Source organism: Bidens hawaiensis, unplaced genomic scaffold, assembly GCF_021521415.1.
Source record: "Bidens hawaiensis isolate Kalapana, Puna unplaced genomic scaffold, B.hawaiensis_p1.1 tig00062980_1, whole genome shotgun sequence".
In the NCBI taxonomy this organism is placed as follows: Eukaryota; Viridiplantae; Streptophyta; class Magnoliopsida; order Asterales; family Asteraceae; genus Bidens; species Bidens hawaiensis.
Window position 1 is genome coordinate 1 of NW_027501296.1, and position 15,769 is coordinate 15,769.

A 15,769-nucleotide genomic window follows, 5' to 3' on the forward strand; every position below is an offset into this window, starting at 1 on the left:
CTTTACCATCTGACTGCGTGTAGGTTTTCCTTATCATTTGTTAGAAATTGTCTTGAACCGTTCGACGCGCGTCTGTCAATAGGTTAGTGTTCAGTTCCCTTTTTCATGATTCATGCGGATAGACCGGCACTTTCATTTAATGGGAGGACTGAACTTTTCCCCTTCGACTGACCTGCGTGAAGGTTTGTCGTTTATTGGGTTTATGCGGGTTTTGACGCCTTCCCCACGCAACGACTTTCCACGCATTTATGCGGTGAAAACCGGCATATCCGTGTTGATAGTTCATAAAAATGTAAAATCATCAGCGTCAATGTTTTAAGGAGAATCGTTTCCATTAGAAGTGGCTTTTGGCCTTTTCTTACAAATTTGGAATTGATTTACATGCAAACTGTGTAAATGAGCTCCCTTCCATGTTGTTGGGATGGGAGTGCCTATCGAGCCGATACGCACCTGGTTCGGGATCTCGTTCTTTACGCAGCATGTAGTCTCCATATTGAAGCTGGAATTCTATTCGTGTTTTCCCCAGCTGGGGTTCTACACGCATCCGCCTGCTCAGTGTTCATTGCGCCACGAGGTGCGCGAGCCTCCCATCTCTGACGAATGCCTCGACCATGTCCCTTCACGTCTATGCATTCTTCGGTGTTGTGGCCTTTTGTCCTGTGAAATTCACAGTATTTGCTCCGATCAGCATTGTGGCGATGTCGGATTATTTGAGGCTTTGGCCATGGGAGCTCCTCGGTGGCGAATATCTCGGTGACGCTTTTAGTGAGCGGCGTCCATCTGGAGTTCTTATTTGACTGTACGATATCCCTTCCGCCTAACCGATGCTGCAAGCCGGATGAGGTGTCAAAGTTACCCTTGACTGCCAAATGCCTAGCTTCGCTTTTTGTTTAATCGGGCGGTGAGAACGTTGTCTTCTCTTGTTTTCTGGATGTAGAGGTTTGTGCTCTGTGGGAGGTCTCTACCCAGTTGCCTCTCCGTTTCCGCAAAGCGTTTAGCTGCTGTCATGATGGCATCCCATGTGGATGGCATGCCATCTTTACCCGTTAAGGTGCGGATGAGCTCTGGGTCGTTCGCGCCCTGAATAAAGGCAGCGGCGAACAAGATCTTCGCTAATGTTACCCAGGCTTAGCTTCTTCGAGTTGAAGCGAGTGATGAAGTCCAGCAAAGATTCATCTTTTTCTCGGGTGCACTTGAGGATTGTCCATTGCTCCTCGGTATACTTTCTTTGCCGGCTGAAGTGTTGGCTAAACTTCTGTTGGAAGTCAGCCCAGTCGTAAATGTGGTTGACCGGTAGACGATCGAACCATGCTCTAGCAGCCCCGACCAGTGTCATTTGGAACATGTAACACCATGTAGGTTCCGTCCAACTACTGACGGTTGCTCCCGCTATGAATCTGTTCAAATGATCATCGGGGTCAGATATACCGTCATATGTGCCTATGCTTGACATTTGTTTGGCACTTTTTGGGGCGATCGCTTCCGCAATGTCCCTTGCAAATTTGGACGTTCCCGCATTTGCAACGTTTGGTCTGAACGTTTTGGAGAAGTCTCGTGGACTTCCACCTGTGCTTTTTGGTTTGAAGGCTTGTCCAAAATGCCTTTTCGGTTGGGAGTCCGTTTCCTTACACTTCCCTTTTGCCCTATGGCGAGGGTTCGTGTCGGAGTCGGATTACTCCGAGTCATCCCCTAAGTATTCGAATTCGTCGGCCTGTTGTACGGAACGCAAGCGTTCGTCCAACTCAGCCTGGAATTCCTTTTGTCGTGCCTCCGCCCATGCCTTAACTTCATCGAGAGTTTGGCGGGGGAGTCTTCGTTTCTCAATCTGGGTATCGGTGGATCCCAGTAGGTGATCATTTACTGCACTTGCCCCAGCTTGAGTAACTGGGGTAGTGTTCGTAAAATTTACTTCACTTGCCCCCGCTTGGGTAACCGGGGTAGTGTTTGTAAAAACTGTGTTACCGGTATTCCCCCCAGTAGCTGGGGTTGTGGTTACCGGAATTTCTCTAACCATCTTTGTAGAAGTTTGAAAAAACTGGAGAAAAATAAAGTTCTAGCTTTATGCACGGATGGCGCCAATGAAGAAACACTAACCGAACCCCGGGCAGATTACTGGTAACCTGGGGGTTAGATAGATGTTTCCCACGAGGGGTTAGACCCTGAGAAGATGGTTCTTCTGATAACCTGCAAAACAGACACCGTGAGCTCGTCACTGAGAAGGGGGGGTTCCTCCTTGTGACCACCCTCCGGCGTGAGAATCAGACTAGATTGCTCTTTAAATATTAAGAGATTGCTAGAGCAGATATCAGGTATAATATGATGATACAAGATAAGATGAGATGGTCATACCATTTGGGGTATTTATAGCCGAAGGTAGGTTTCCAAGGAGGTGTGGCCGGCTGCAACAGTGTTCCTGTTCCACCAACAGTGGCCTACGCACGTGCCTTGCTGGTAGTTGGTGGGTAGGCAGCGGCTGATAGTGACACAGTACAGGAGCATGCTGCTCGCCATACTGTTGTCAATAAGCTGTCGTATCTTTAGTCAGATCTTTTTCCCATACCTCGTCAGGTACAGTACAGAAGATCTTCCTGTATCGTACGGACTGGCTTATTTGGGCGGGAGTATTCCCCCTCCCGCCCTTGTGCGGGATAGTCCCCGGCTTCGCTCATTCCTTCAGGTGACACTGAGTGATTGAGAGCTAAGTGCCTTGTGCGTGTAGCCTTGCTGCGCGGGTGGCCTTCCCTGATGGCTTGTATCCGAGGCTGCGGGGACAGGCGGAGTCCTTCACCATCGGGAGGCATTTCCTGCGGGACCAGCTTGCGTACTGCGCGTAAGGACGTCACGTCTCTGAGCATGGTTGGTCCTGCGGATCCAGTTGGTTTCTGCGCAGACGTCCCTCTTCAAGGTGAGTCTTGCGGGTCCAACTGGGCTCTGCTGGGACCTACCTCTTCAACATCACTTGTATTCAACTCGAGTCTGAACCTAGTTCGATGAGCTGACTAGTTTTCTATAATCCATGCGTATTTTTTATACTAGTTTTAAATATCAAGGTAACGACAATCTAAGATTACAAAAATTTGAAATGTCATCATGAGCTAGCTAGGTGGTCAAGGGGTTTTCTAGTTTACCCATCGTTCCCGGCTACCGTCAAACAGTATAACCATTGTTCAAGCTCGCCGCACAACTAATTTGTGCCCCTATGGGCCCTAGGCAAACAAACACCCTACCCCCTTCTTAAGGCCGGCTATGCGTTTTCAACTAAGTGGTTTCCTTTTGAGGGGATCTCCGGCTCAGTCCCTACTAAGTGCAAATTCTGTAAATATGGTTGAGCATCACTAAGAAGTATTCGAACTTGGGGTAAGGAGAAATTGATAAGTGTTATCATGGTTTGACAGAGACACCGCTGCCACTAAGCTATCACCATTTAAAAAAACAATTTACAAATATCCAAGGAAAGTTGAAACTGTAAATTGAAAAATGTATACGTGCAAATCAAAGAACTCTAGCTGAATTTTGAGCATCTTCTACAAAATGGCGTGCCCCATTAGGCCCGGGTGTTATGGGCCATTTTATGTTTCAAATCAACCATCATTCTAAGCACTAAAAGTCTACAAATATCTCAAAAACATTCATGTAGCAAACATATATCGACCTATGTTCCTATGTATCTATCAACTGGTCTTTAACGGCTCGTTTCTTGGCTTCTTGTACATTGCATTTTTTTATAGAAAGAATCTTTTTTCCCCCCAATTTTGAAGAATGAACCCATGATGTAAGACCGTAAGTGATTGCTACATTAAATCTAGTCAAACTAGTAACACTAATCATCAAAAAGGAACACTAGGATCATCAAAAACCCTTTTAAAAATGTAATCTTGATGATCTTTATAAATTAGAAATTATCATCAACAAAAACGATCCAATTGAATAATCATCACACTCGTATCATCAAGCGAGCCTCGTGAAACCGAGAGTTCAACTAGCTTCTTGCAAGCCGAAATTGCATCTAATTTATGCATCAAAGGTCGAGCTAAATCAACCGCTTCTTGATTGCTAACTTTCTCCCATAGACCATCGGAAGCCATGATCAAAAACTCAAATTCGGGCACGATTTTGAAAATTTTGGTTTCGGGTTCGGCTGTAATCCATTGTTTTAAGCTCCGATCTCCAATTCCTCTCGAAACCGCTAGTGTCCCAAGAACTCGAGAAACGCCTCGTATAGAATCGACATAACCACCCTGCAAATTATCCATAAAGATTCATTAATCCAATTTTATAAAAAGTGTTGCAAGTAATTAAAACTGTAAATATTACAGTTGTGGAACCGGAACCCGTGGTCATAAGGGTCTGTTTGACCCTTGGGTTCCGGTTCCATCATATGTATTTTTTTAGTGAATTCTTACCAGTGATTCGATTCGTTGTTTTTCATCCGGTCTTGAAGGGCGGTGATCCGAAGTGAGGGCTTCGGCTGCTCCACCTCTACTAACAACCGCTCTACAATCACCCGCATTCGACACAACAAGATTCCCAGAGGTAATAACCGCGGTTACACAACACGCCCCGCCCCGTTGTTCTTGTTTTAAAAACTCTGAATCTGTAGTCAAGTAACCTTGTTTAACTGCCTCAACTATTTCAACTTCACCCATCTTTTCCACTTCATTTTTAATATTCTTTTCAAGATTTTGCGACGCGAATTCAGCCGCTTTCGATCCACCATGACCGTCAAAAACACCAAAGAACGCCTAAAAACATTATCAAAAACAAAGATCAAAACATGTTTTAAATAATAATAAAAAAATATAACCAAAAGTTCTATTTTTTTTTTCTTTCTACGACAAATGTTACTTATACTCTACTTTACTGTCTTACTTGTTTATTATCTCCGTTAAAATCGACTTTAGCTTTAAACCGATCTTCCATATGGTCCCTCTTCCCTCTCTTACAATAAACCGAATACCCATCTTCATCCACCTCCACCTCCTGCCACCGGTCCTCCACCGCCGCCGCCGTCGTTGACCGGTCAACGCCAAAAGTCAACGACCCAATCGGAATAGCTAACTTAGTTGGTCTCTTTCTCTTCAACACCGTTACATCTTCGTTTGATGTTCTAATAAGTCCACTGACCGGCGTCGGCGGTCTTTGCAGCCGGAACTTGAACGGAGACGACGGAGATGAGGAACATGATGATGGGGAGGCTCTTGATGTCGGTGAGAAGACCGGTGAGTTAGATATTGCAACGGTACACATGTTTGGTTGTTGTAAGTTCGTAACGTTTGAATTTGTGTTTGGTTTTTGATGGAAGTTGGTTAATGTTTTTTTGAGGTTATATAGTAGTTAGTGGTCAAAGTGGGTCCCAGTATTCTTCTCCGTGTTAGATTTGTGTTCGGTTCTCATTGCTGTACCAATTTATTTTCGTTGGAAAATTGCCCCTTCTTCTTCTTCTTATTATTAGCAAATGAAAGGTATGATTAATTTAAACTATAATAATAATAATAATAATAATAATAATAATAATAATAATAATAATAATTTGTTTTTCTAAAATTGATGTTCTGTTTTTTAAACATACTAAATATAGGTAAAACCAAGCATATTGGACCGGAACTAGACTCCAAACTAGTTTAGTTGAGAACTTAGGATGCGTTGAATTATGTTTTTGTTGGGTTAACCGGTCTTTACAAGTTTGGCCATTAACGGGTGAACTACTTCAGTTATTAGACCGTTTTACTTGTAATATATAAGATTAAACCTAAAGCTAATAAGATTGATACTCGTAACCTTTCATACACATATTAATTAGTTTTAGGAAAGAAGTCATATGACTGATAAACCAAAAATTGACCAATTGGTTGTTAGCAAATAATGCATACAGTGCACAATGCTGATATTTTTTTAAATAATAAAGGAAGAAAAGTTAAAGAACCGAATACACTGATTTGATTTATAATATGAATTCATATAGTCTTTATTTGCTTTCTAAAAATAAGAAATCAATATATTTAAAATTGGTCAAATGCCAGTCAAAAGAGGAAAGTGGTCAACGTATTTGAAATCACGCTCAACTTTTTTTATTAAAACTGATGAATAAATAATTAAAAACCAAGCCACTCGACTTTTACTTTTTAAGATTTTGACTTTGAATTCCAAATAAAAAGGATTTTGACTCTGTAGCCGTTCAATATTTTTTCTTTTCGTTGACATTTTAAAGGGAGTTCCTAAAATAGCAAGACCAGCTAGATCGCTTTTACTTTTGGTGAATGGTTATAATAAACATGTAGGAAGAGAGCACCCGTTTTTAAACTAGGCTGTTTGATAGAAGCCGATTCGAGATGGTTAATCCCCCAAGATAGTGACCCTTTGAGCGGGTTAGACTTCAAAGAAATAATAGAGAGAACGAGACATTGTTTTATCAATTTTCTTTTTAACATTAAACAAAGTTAAAATGCCTTATATAGGCTACAATGCAAAGGAGTTAATAAACCAACACTACTCCACTACTCCAAATTCTAGGAATGGAACATGCAACATGGAAACATGCGAACTAAATTAAAGGTTCATAACTTAAGCATGCGAATGAACGTGATTAATATGTTGTTGATTTGTTCGGCACGTATCACTGTTTATATAATTTATATAAAATCAATAAAGCTATGCTTGAGTGTATTTTTTATGAAATGGGTGGCAAATTTGGGGCGATGAAATGGGCGATAAAGTGGTGAGCGACTAGAAAAAAATTTGTCACATGCGTGTGTTTTGATTTAATATAATTATATTAAGTATGTGTGTATAATATATATGCTATAACACCACTACACTATTTAAATAAAAACCCTTATATTGTTGACTGGGCGTCATATAACACAAATCACCTCATTTTATGGCTCCTTCAATAGTCACTACACATAGCCTGATCACGAATTGACACTAGTAAATCTAAAGATATTACCTCATTTGTCAAATTTTTATTTTCTACTTCACTATTTGAATACCTCCTAAATTAATTGTCCACTTCATAAAAAAATAATTAAAATTTAATAACTTTTATTGCTCATCTTTTCCTCCCCCCCCCCCCCCCCCTTTTCCTAAGGTCTACCTCTACTCAATTTGTGTTAAGATAAAATAAAAATTTTAGCATGTGTCATTTATATTTTAACATGTGAGATTATATAATAACAAGTCTGAATGATTCAGACCTGAATAAATGAGTTAGGTCTCAATGAGCCTCTGTTCCATTCAGCAGTAACAACAAGTCTGAATAATTCAGACCTAATTTTAACCATTAAAATGTTTTTCTGTTTGGAATCAAACAGTCTGAAGTCTGAATGAATCAGATGTTTACATCTGAATGGTTCCATTCAGTTGTAAACAAACAACCTCTAAATTGACGTAATTAGTTTTGAAGGGCAAAAATGTCAATATCAAAGGTCAAACACGTTATTTGCTGGAGGGATGAATAAACATTAATATTGGGTGTGCTTGACTCGTTACACTCCTCATGTTGCTTTCTCAGCTTACCAATATTAAAATATCTCTCAGCTACTAGTACATGATGCACAATTAATTGTACATAGTATTTATTTTTGGTTTATACTAGTTGGTGGACCCCCGCAAGGAAAACCATATTTGACAATTTCCATATGAATTCACAATGTTCTCTATTAAGGCCAAATCACAAACAAAACCGTACGGGATTGAAGCAACATACATGTGTATTCTATTGCATTTGCTTATACATACAAAACACAGTATCCACTTCCCCTGGCCGAATAACACCCAATAATCACGGTTCATGAAACAACATTTATCTCAGGCATTACGTTGAAAATTTGGTGTGCAACAACAGCGTGCCTGAATTTTGCATAAAACTTCATTAAAAAGATGGCAATGCAGGAATCTGAGGAGTACCCATTAACGACTGCATGTTGGTGTAATGACACCGGTTAACGATTAACCCATCTTTTTTAGTTGGAAGAGGAACGGCTTGGTGGCATGATGTAATATTTTCACTCAATAATTAACTAATGAAACTAATTAGCATAAACCAATTGTGCGGAAAAAGCTTCTGATTTTGCTAATTGTTGGGCAAGATTGAACTTTATCAACATCCTGAATTAGACAAAAAAAAAAAAAAATGCTAAATGGGATTGTCGACTGACCACAGTATTTGCAAAATTTTCGATAAGAACATCTATATGATTGACTAATTGTTTGACTAATTACGGTTGGAATTTGTTACCTGTGGAGAAATCCTAGAAGCTGAGTAACCAAACCCTAACTTATCCCCCAAAATCACCGAGCCGTCGTGCTTCCACCACACTCATCGCCGTCGCCTACGGTACCCGACAACAGTCACAAGCACCACATCCGGCCACCAATAGTGTGTGATGTAAAAACAATGGAAAAGCAACATGCGCGAGGTGGTGGCGAGAGGTGGTAGGAGAGGATTAGAAATGATCGGTGCATGCATCTGAAACAAAAGCTCAATGGCTTTTGGGTGTAGGGGTCAGCCATTGATTACGGAAAACAAACACGTAGCAAGAACCACTAATAGTTGGCAAAACCATGATGAGGAAAGCAAACAGATGTCAACACATCAAATATGTTATATGAGGTCAGCAAGGTACAAGTATGAAGAGCACAACTTACAACTCATGAAGCACACAGTTAGATGAAAATAGTGTACCAAAGTGTACAACAAATATTGCCTACATACATTTGCAAATGTAATATATATAATTATGTTTTTATATTGTATATTTTATATTATAGCTTCTTAACTGGGAATAGCCTACAGACAGATGGCACGTTTTAAAGGGATATGCATCTTGAAGGAAACTACAAAGAAAGTTCACTCTTTGACAATAAAAATATTATTATTAATTAATATTATTATTTTTACTTAAAATGGCCTGTTAAACATGCGTGTTTTTTGGGTAGGAGTCATAGTGGACATTAGTGGTGTCAATCTAAGTCAAACTAATTTTTTTAAAAATAAAATTAATTACAGTGTTTATGGTAAGTGTCGATGTTGAGAACATACGACAAGAACTAAAGTCTCAATAAAATTTATGTTGATCATATCATAAGTGACGGCAAGACAACTGTGTCAAGAGTCAAAGTCGGTTGTAAACCTTCTAATATAGACGGAAGAACAAGTCCAATGTCACATTACACACAACGTGAATAAATTAGAATCACTAAACCGACAAAAATAATTCATTTTTAGTTAGTGGAAAACTATATTCTACTAAAACCAATTTTTTTGTGGTTGGTATTTTGAACTTTATTAGTATACAATGATAAATATGTAGATATGGACTAAATACCAAAACAAGTGTCTGAAGCAGTCATAAATTTATACAAAAACTTGCTATAAAAAATAGTACTATCTACAGATTATCAATACTCTTAACAGATGTAATGATGGTTTTGTTAATGTTAATGTGTATGCTACTCATGATCAGCGTTAACATATATGGGTTAAACCTCTACACATGCGAAACTCGTGTGTGGGAACATGGAAAACATTGGGGCGATTTGGATGAGGTTTGAAACTTCGAATGCCGGATGATAGAGTAAATTTGAATTTTTCTTATTCGGGTGCGATGGCATAAAATGATTTAAGTACGTATGGATTGATGTAATATTCAATGGGCGATTCCCGACTCACCTATACGTCATATGATGGTTAAACAAAGCAAATTCAGCAGAGTTCTAGTTTGTGCTTAATTATCAATCGATGGTCATACACATCTTTAAATGATATTCCAAGATAATGCTTGATTGGGTCATTTTGCCCATTATTACTAATTCTATTAAAAGTATTTTTTTTGGTCCTCCCGCTTTTAGGCTCCACAATATTTTAAGATTGGCTATCAAAAATTGTAGCTAAACAGAAAAGGACCCAGATCGGGGTTGGATACAGTGATACACCATGTGAGCCAAAGAGCATCCACACCATTAGGCCGAAAAGGCACCTAGGGACCACCCTCCTTAACAGACTTACCCGGAGACGGAGTACAAGTGGTATACGCACATACCACCATGTTCGACCAAGACAACTGGGTAGGGGGGAGACTAGGGATGAGATTGAGACCATACCCGTACCTGACCCCGAAAGTACATGTACCTAAAATCAGTAAATTTTGGTATCCATACCCGTACCCGAATTATATGGTACGGGTACTGGTATAGGTACGGGCGTACGGGTACTTTGGCTACGGTACTCGCTTTGGTACCTCTTTGTTCTTTTTTTTTTTAAAAAAAATCTCCACTAAACTAGGTATCAGTAACGGTACGATACCGACAATCAATTATTTATAATATCAAAACCATAATACCTCAACCAAAACATAATACCAAACCCAAAAATGAAACAAATCAGTCATAATATAAAATTCATTTCATTTTTCTTTTTTTAGTTTATTGTTTCTTCAATTTCTATATAAAAACAAGAGAGAAAGCTAATACATGTTATTTAATTATATACACGATTACACATACATAAAATAAAAATATACGAATATACACATATAAATTGAGAATGAACTTATTCAACTAATATATATTATGTTTTGAAATCTTGTTTGAAAGTTAAGTTATAAGTGTTGGAAACATAATAAAAACCCATATATATTCTAAACGAGTATCAGTACAACCTCCAGCATCTCAAAGAAATCAAGTTATCAATTTTGAACTATGCATTGTAATTTACTTATCAACCCTCCAGCCTTATTTCATTAAAATAAGGCTGGAGGGTTGATAAGTAAATTACAATGCATCTCAAAGAAATCAAGTTATCAATAAAGCAATGAAGAGCTACAAGGAGGAAAATACACATACAACTGAAGAAGGGCAATAGATTTGAGTTCATGAATTCCAAAATCTTGTGAGGGCATCGTCACAATCATCAATCCATCTATACTTCAACTTACATGGTTTGAATTTTGAAGTTTATTTACAAACAAGTACTATATCTTTTAATTATTAACTAAAATTGGGAATCTTGATGGCCTAAAATAGTTGATTTAGAACATTCATTGGGATAGAGGATTGTGGATTGTCACCCAAAATTTATGTGAATACAACTAGAAATCTAACATATATAATAGTAGTTTTACATCATCTAAATACAGTATAAACCTACAATCTCTAACTTTTAATGGATTTTAATCAAACAATACGAAAAATCAAAGTTTCAAATTACTTGTTCGATTTGATTAGAGAATCATAAACACAACTCAATTACTTGTTATATACATTCAAGTTCATAAAAAACAAATCCTTTTTTTGTTATTAATGTCACTAGCCCTCAAACAAACACCTCATAAAATAAAATTATAAAAATGTTCATAATAAAATTATAACGCTAAAAAATTCAACAATTAATTTGCAGATGTAGTTTCCCAACGTCCAAATGCAACATTAATCGTAACACCGGATAGCGAGGGGAACATTTTTTCTAGGCTTCAATCCATAGAATAATGGAAACACTAATTAGTTTTACCAAAATCCTCATTCTCATATTAAAAAGCCACAAATGGTTAATATAAAAAGATTCAAACGAATAAATTTGACTCAGTCCCCTAGATGTTCATAATAATTGCGATCATGCTTGCAAATCATTACAGGTCTGTATTAGCTCATCATTGTCAATCCCTCCCCGAATTGTATAAGGCTGAGGGGTGTGGGGCTTCAACGGGGGCGCTAGAGCCCCTCCGCTCGCGCCCCCAGGCGCTAACACCACACCACCGGGGCGCTAACGCGAAAATCCATGTAGGCGTGAGCCTGTTAGCGGGAGAAGAGAGAGAGGAGCTTGTTGAATTTTAGAAAAAGAGCCGTTGGGCTCTTATTAAATTAAAAAAAAAAAATTTCCTATATAATACCCCATTTCACCCATTTTTATACCACAACTTCAAACCTTCACCCAAAATCAATTCATCTTCTCAACTTATTTTTTAAAAAATGGCTGGAAATTGGTACCCAAACCTTGATTCAGATTATATTGACGACGATTTATGGTCGTCACCGCACCAACCGATGTTTTATTCGGAGCCGCAAGAATCATCCGGCTTTCAACCATCCAACACACAACCGTCTCCTAACTTTGTTGTTCCGGAGACACAAGAATCACACGGTGAAGCTACGGGACCAAAAAGACGCGTCCACCGGAAAAAACAACTTGCAACGGACGGGTCGGGACCGGCTTCGACTCCGAGGACGAAACGGAAAGCCACTCCGTGGTCATCGGGTGAGAAGGAAGCCTTGTGTCGGGGTTGGATAGTCATTTCTGAGGATCGGCGTTGCGGTAATTGTTTTAACGTTTTTAAAAATGATTTTTAATAAAAAAGTTAAATATAAAAGTTAAATGGAAATCTAATTTATTTATTCATTTTGCAGCCGACTACCAAAAGAGCAAGATTTTTTGGACAAAGGTTAGGGAGACGTTCTACATGCTCGTTGGGAGTGCAGAGCGGAACGCCGATATGATTTCGGGTCGGTGGTCCGAAATCAGAAAATTTGTCGGCTTGTTTACTAATCTTTTCAACAGGAACAGCGGTCGTATGAGACCAAGTGGCAGTGATGATTTGGCGGTTTACAATTTCACGGTCGAAGAGTGGAAGCAGGAGTGTTTGCGGAGGTATGGGATGGTGAAGACGTGGGACGATTTATTGTTGTGGGAGAGGTTGAAAAGGTGTTCCAAGTGGGTTGAGCTGGTGGCGCCGGACTTTGATGCGGAAGTAAGGGCGAAACGGACTAAAACTAGTTCGTCTGGAGCGTATAGCACTTCAACCGGGTCGGATTGCCACGTTGGATTCGACCTAAACATTGCGGAGGAGGAAACGTCTTCACCGCCGAGGAGGCGGCCATTGGGAAGGGACGCCAAGGGGAAAAAACCGGCTGAGGGGGGAGCCGTAAACATCGTCGATCTTGTTGAATCCCTCAATAAATTCAACAAAACCATGGAGGTGGTCTCAAATGACAAAAAGGAAAAAAGTCAAATGAGAGATTTGGACTTCCTTACAAGAGACTTCAGTAACCTAAATCCGGTCGATCAAATGCTGATGGAAAAGCAAAAGGAACGTATCCGAAAGAGGTTGATCGAAGAAGACCAAGCCGAAGAATAAGAATAATGTTTTTTTAGTACTTTAATTTTTATTTTATTTTTAGATATTAATGTGTTTTTTTTAATGTGTGTTTTTTTTAGTAATTTATGAGTTTTTTTAATAATACGTTTTTTGAATATATTTATAAAAAAATAAAAAAAAAATCCGCTGGAGCCTCTGCTGGGCCCCTCCACACCAGGGCCAGGGGCTCCAGCGGGGGCTCCAACACCCATCTTATCCAGTTTCTCTCTCTGCCACACGTCACAATATTATTGGCTGGAGCCCCCACTCGCGTCCTTGTTAGAGCCCCCACACCCCTCAGCCTAAGGAAAACAAACACGTAGCAAGAACCCCTAATAGTTGGCAAAACCATGATGAGGAAAGCAAACAGATGTCAACACATCAAATATGTTATATGAGGTCAGCAAGGTACAAGTATGAAGAGCACAACTTACAACTCATGAAGCACACAGTTAGATGAAAATAGTGTACCAAAGTGTACAACAAATATTGCCTACATACATTTGCAAATGTAATATATATAATTATGTTTTTATATTGTATATTTTATATTATAGCTTCTTAACTGGGAATAGCCTACAGACAGATGGCACGTTTTAAAGGGATATGCATCTTGAAGGAAACTACAAAGAAAGTTCACTCTTTGACAATAAAAATATTATTATTATTTTTACTTAAAATGGCCTGTTAAACATGCGTGTTTTTTGGGTAGGAGTCATAGTGGACATTAGTGGTGTCAATCTAAGTCAAACTAATTTTTTTAAAAATAAAATTAATTACAGTGTTTATGGTAAGTGTCGATGTTGAGAACATACGACAAGAACTAAAGTCTCAATAAAATTTATGTTGATCATATCATAAGTGACGGCAAGACAACTGTGTCAAGAGTCAAAGTCGGTTGTAAACCTTCTAATATAGACGGAAGAACAAGTCCAATGTCACATTACACACAACGTGAATAAATTAGAATCACTAAACCGACAAAAATAATTCATTTTTAGTTAGTGGAAAACTATATTCTACTAAAACCAATTTTTTTGTGGTTGGTATTTTGAACTTTATTAGTATACAATGATAAATATGTAGATATGGACTAAATACCAAAACAAGTGTCTGAAGCAGTCATAAATTTATACAAAAACTTGCTATAAAAAATAGTACTATCTACAGATTATCAATACTCTTAACAGATGTAATGATGGTTTTGTTAATGTTAATGTGTATGCTACTCATGATCAGCGTTAACATATATGGGTTAAACCTCTACACATGCGAAACTCGTGTGTGGGAACATGGAAAACATTGGGGCGATTTGGATGAGGTTTGAAACTTCGAATGCCGGATGATAGAGTAAATTTGAATTTTCTTATTCGGGTGTGATGGCATAAAATGATTTAAGTACGTATGGATTGATGTAATATTCGATGGGCGATTCCCGACTCACCTATACGTCATATGATGGTTAAAACAAAGCAAATTCAGCAGAGTTCTAGTTTGTGCTTAATTATCAATCGATGGTCATACACATCTTTAAATGATATTCCAAGATAATGCTTAATTGGGTCATTTTGCCCATTATTACTAATTCTATTAAAAGTATTTTTTTTTTGGTCCTCCCGCTTTTAGGCTCCACAATATTTTAAGATTGGCTATCAAAAATTGTAGCTAAACAGAAAAGGACCCAGATCGGGGTTGGATACAGTGATACACCATGTGAGCCAAAGAGCATCCACACCATTAGGCCGAAAAGGCACCTAGGGACCACCCTCCTTAACAGACTTACCCGGAGACGGAGTACAAGTGGTATACGCACATACCACCATGTTCGACCGAGACAACTGGGTAGGGGGGAGACTAGGGATGAGATTGAGAACATACCCGTACCTGACCCCGAAAGTACATGTACCTAAAATCAGTAAATTTTGGTATCCATACCCGTACCCGAATTATATGGTACGGGTACTGGTATAGGTACGGGCGTACGGGTACTTTGGGTACGGTACTCGCTTTAGTACCTCTTTGTTCTTTTTTTTTAAAAAAAAATCTTCACTAAACTAGGTATCAGTAACGGTACGATACCGACAATCAATTATTTATAATATCAAAACCATAATACCTCAACCAAAACATAATACCAAACCCAAAAATGAAACAAATCAGTCATAATATAAAATTCATTTCATTTTTCTTTTTTTAGTTTATTGCTTCTTCAATTTCTATATAAAAACAAGAGAGAAAGCTAATACATGTTATTTAATTATATACACGATTACACATACATAAAATAAAAATATACGAATATACACATATAAATTGAGAATGAACTTATTCAACTAATATATATTATGTTTTGAAATCTTGTTTGAAAGTTAAGTTATAAGTGTTGGAAACATAATAAAAACCCATATATATTCTAAACGAGTATCAGTACAACCTCCAGCATCTCAAAGAAATCAAGTTATCAATTTTGAACTATGCATTGTAATTTACTTATCAACCCTCCAGCCTTATTTTATTATCATTTTTATTGAGTTAATGTTATCTAACAGGGTTGATAAGTAAATTACAATGCATCTCAAAGAAATCAAGTTATCAATAAAGCAATGAAGAGCTACAAGGAGGAAAATACACATACAACTGAA

General features: G+C 38.4%; 1 protein-coding gene and 2 non-coding genes across 3 annotated transcripts; all 3 read right to left on the bottom strand.

The window, feature by feature from the left end:
• Positions 1-3,801: 3,801 nt before the first annotated feature.
• LOC143603846 (putative protein phosphatase 2C 25) lies at positions 3,802-5,319 on the bottom strand. The gene is made up of 3 exons (XM_077080525.1): positions 4,870-5,319; positions 4,404-4,742; positions 3,802-4,238 (listed from the first exon to the last, which is right to left on the bottom strand). The coding sequence occupies exons 1-3, from the start codon at positions 5,245-5,247 to the stop codon at positions 3,906-3,908; spliced, it is 1,050 nt and encodes a 349-aa protein (XP_076936640.1). The 5' UTR covers positions 5,248-5,319; the 3' UTR covers positions 3,802-3,905.
• A 6,074-nt stretch (positions 5,320-11,393) lies between these two features.
• On the bottom strand, positions 11,394-11,537 carry LOC143603850 (small nucleolar RNA snoR136). Its single transcript, XR_013148150.1, has one exon. It is a non-coding gene; the product is annotated as a small nucleolar RNA snoR136 (small nucleolar RNA).
• Positions 11,538-11,571: 34 nt separating this feature from the next.
• Positions 11,572-11,656, bottom strand: LOC143603848 (small nucleolar RNA SNORD25). The gene has a single exon (XR_013148149.1). It is a non-coding gene; the product is annotated as a small nucleolar RNA SNORD25 (small nucleolar RNA).
• Between the last annotated feature and the right edge of the window lie 4,113 nt (positions 11,657-15,769).

What these genes read in the sequence shown, in the direction of transcription:
- LOC143603846 (XM_077080525.1), bottom strand. Translation starts at nt 5,247, where the DNA reads ATGTGTACCGTTGCAATATCTAACTCACCGGTCTTCTCACCGACATCA. An exon ending in TTAACGGAGATAATAAACAA is followed by an intron (nt 4,743 to 4,869) that starts GTAAGACAGTAA and finishes TAATGTTTTTAG; the next exon opens with GCGTTCTTTGGTGTTTTTGA. An exon ending in AACAACGAATCGAATCACTG is followed by an intron (nt 4,239 to 4,403) that starts GTAAGAATTCAC and finishes GATAATTTGCAG; the next exon opens with GGTGGTTATGTCGATTCTAT.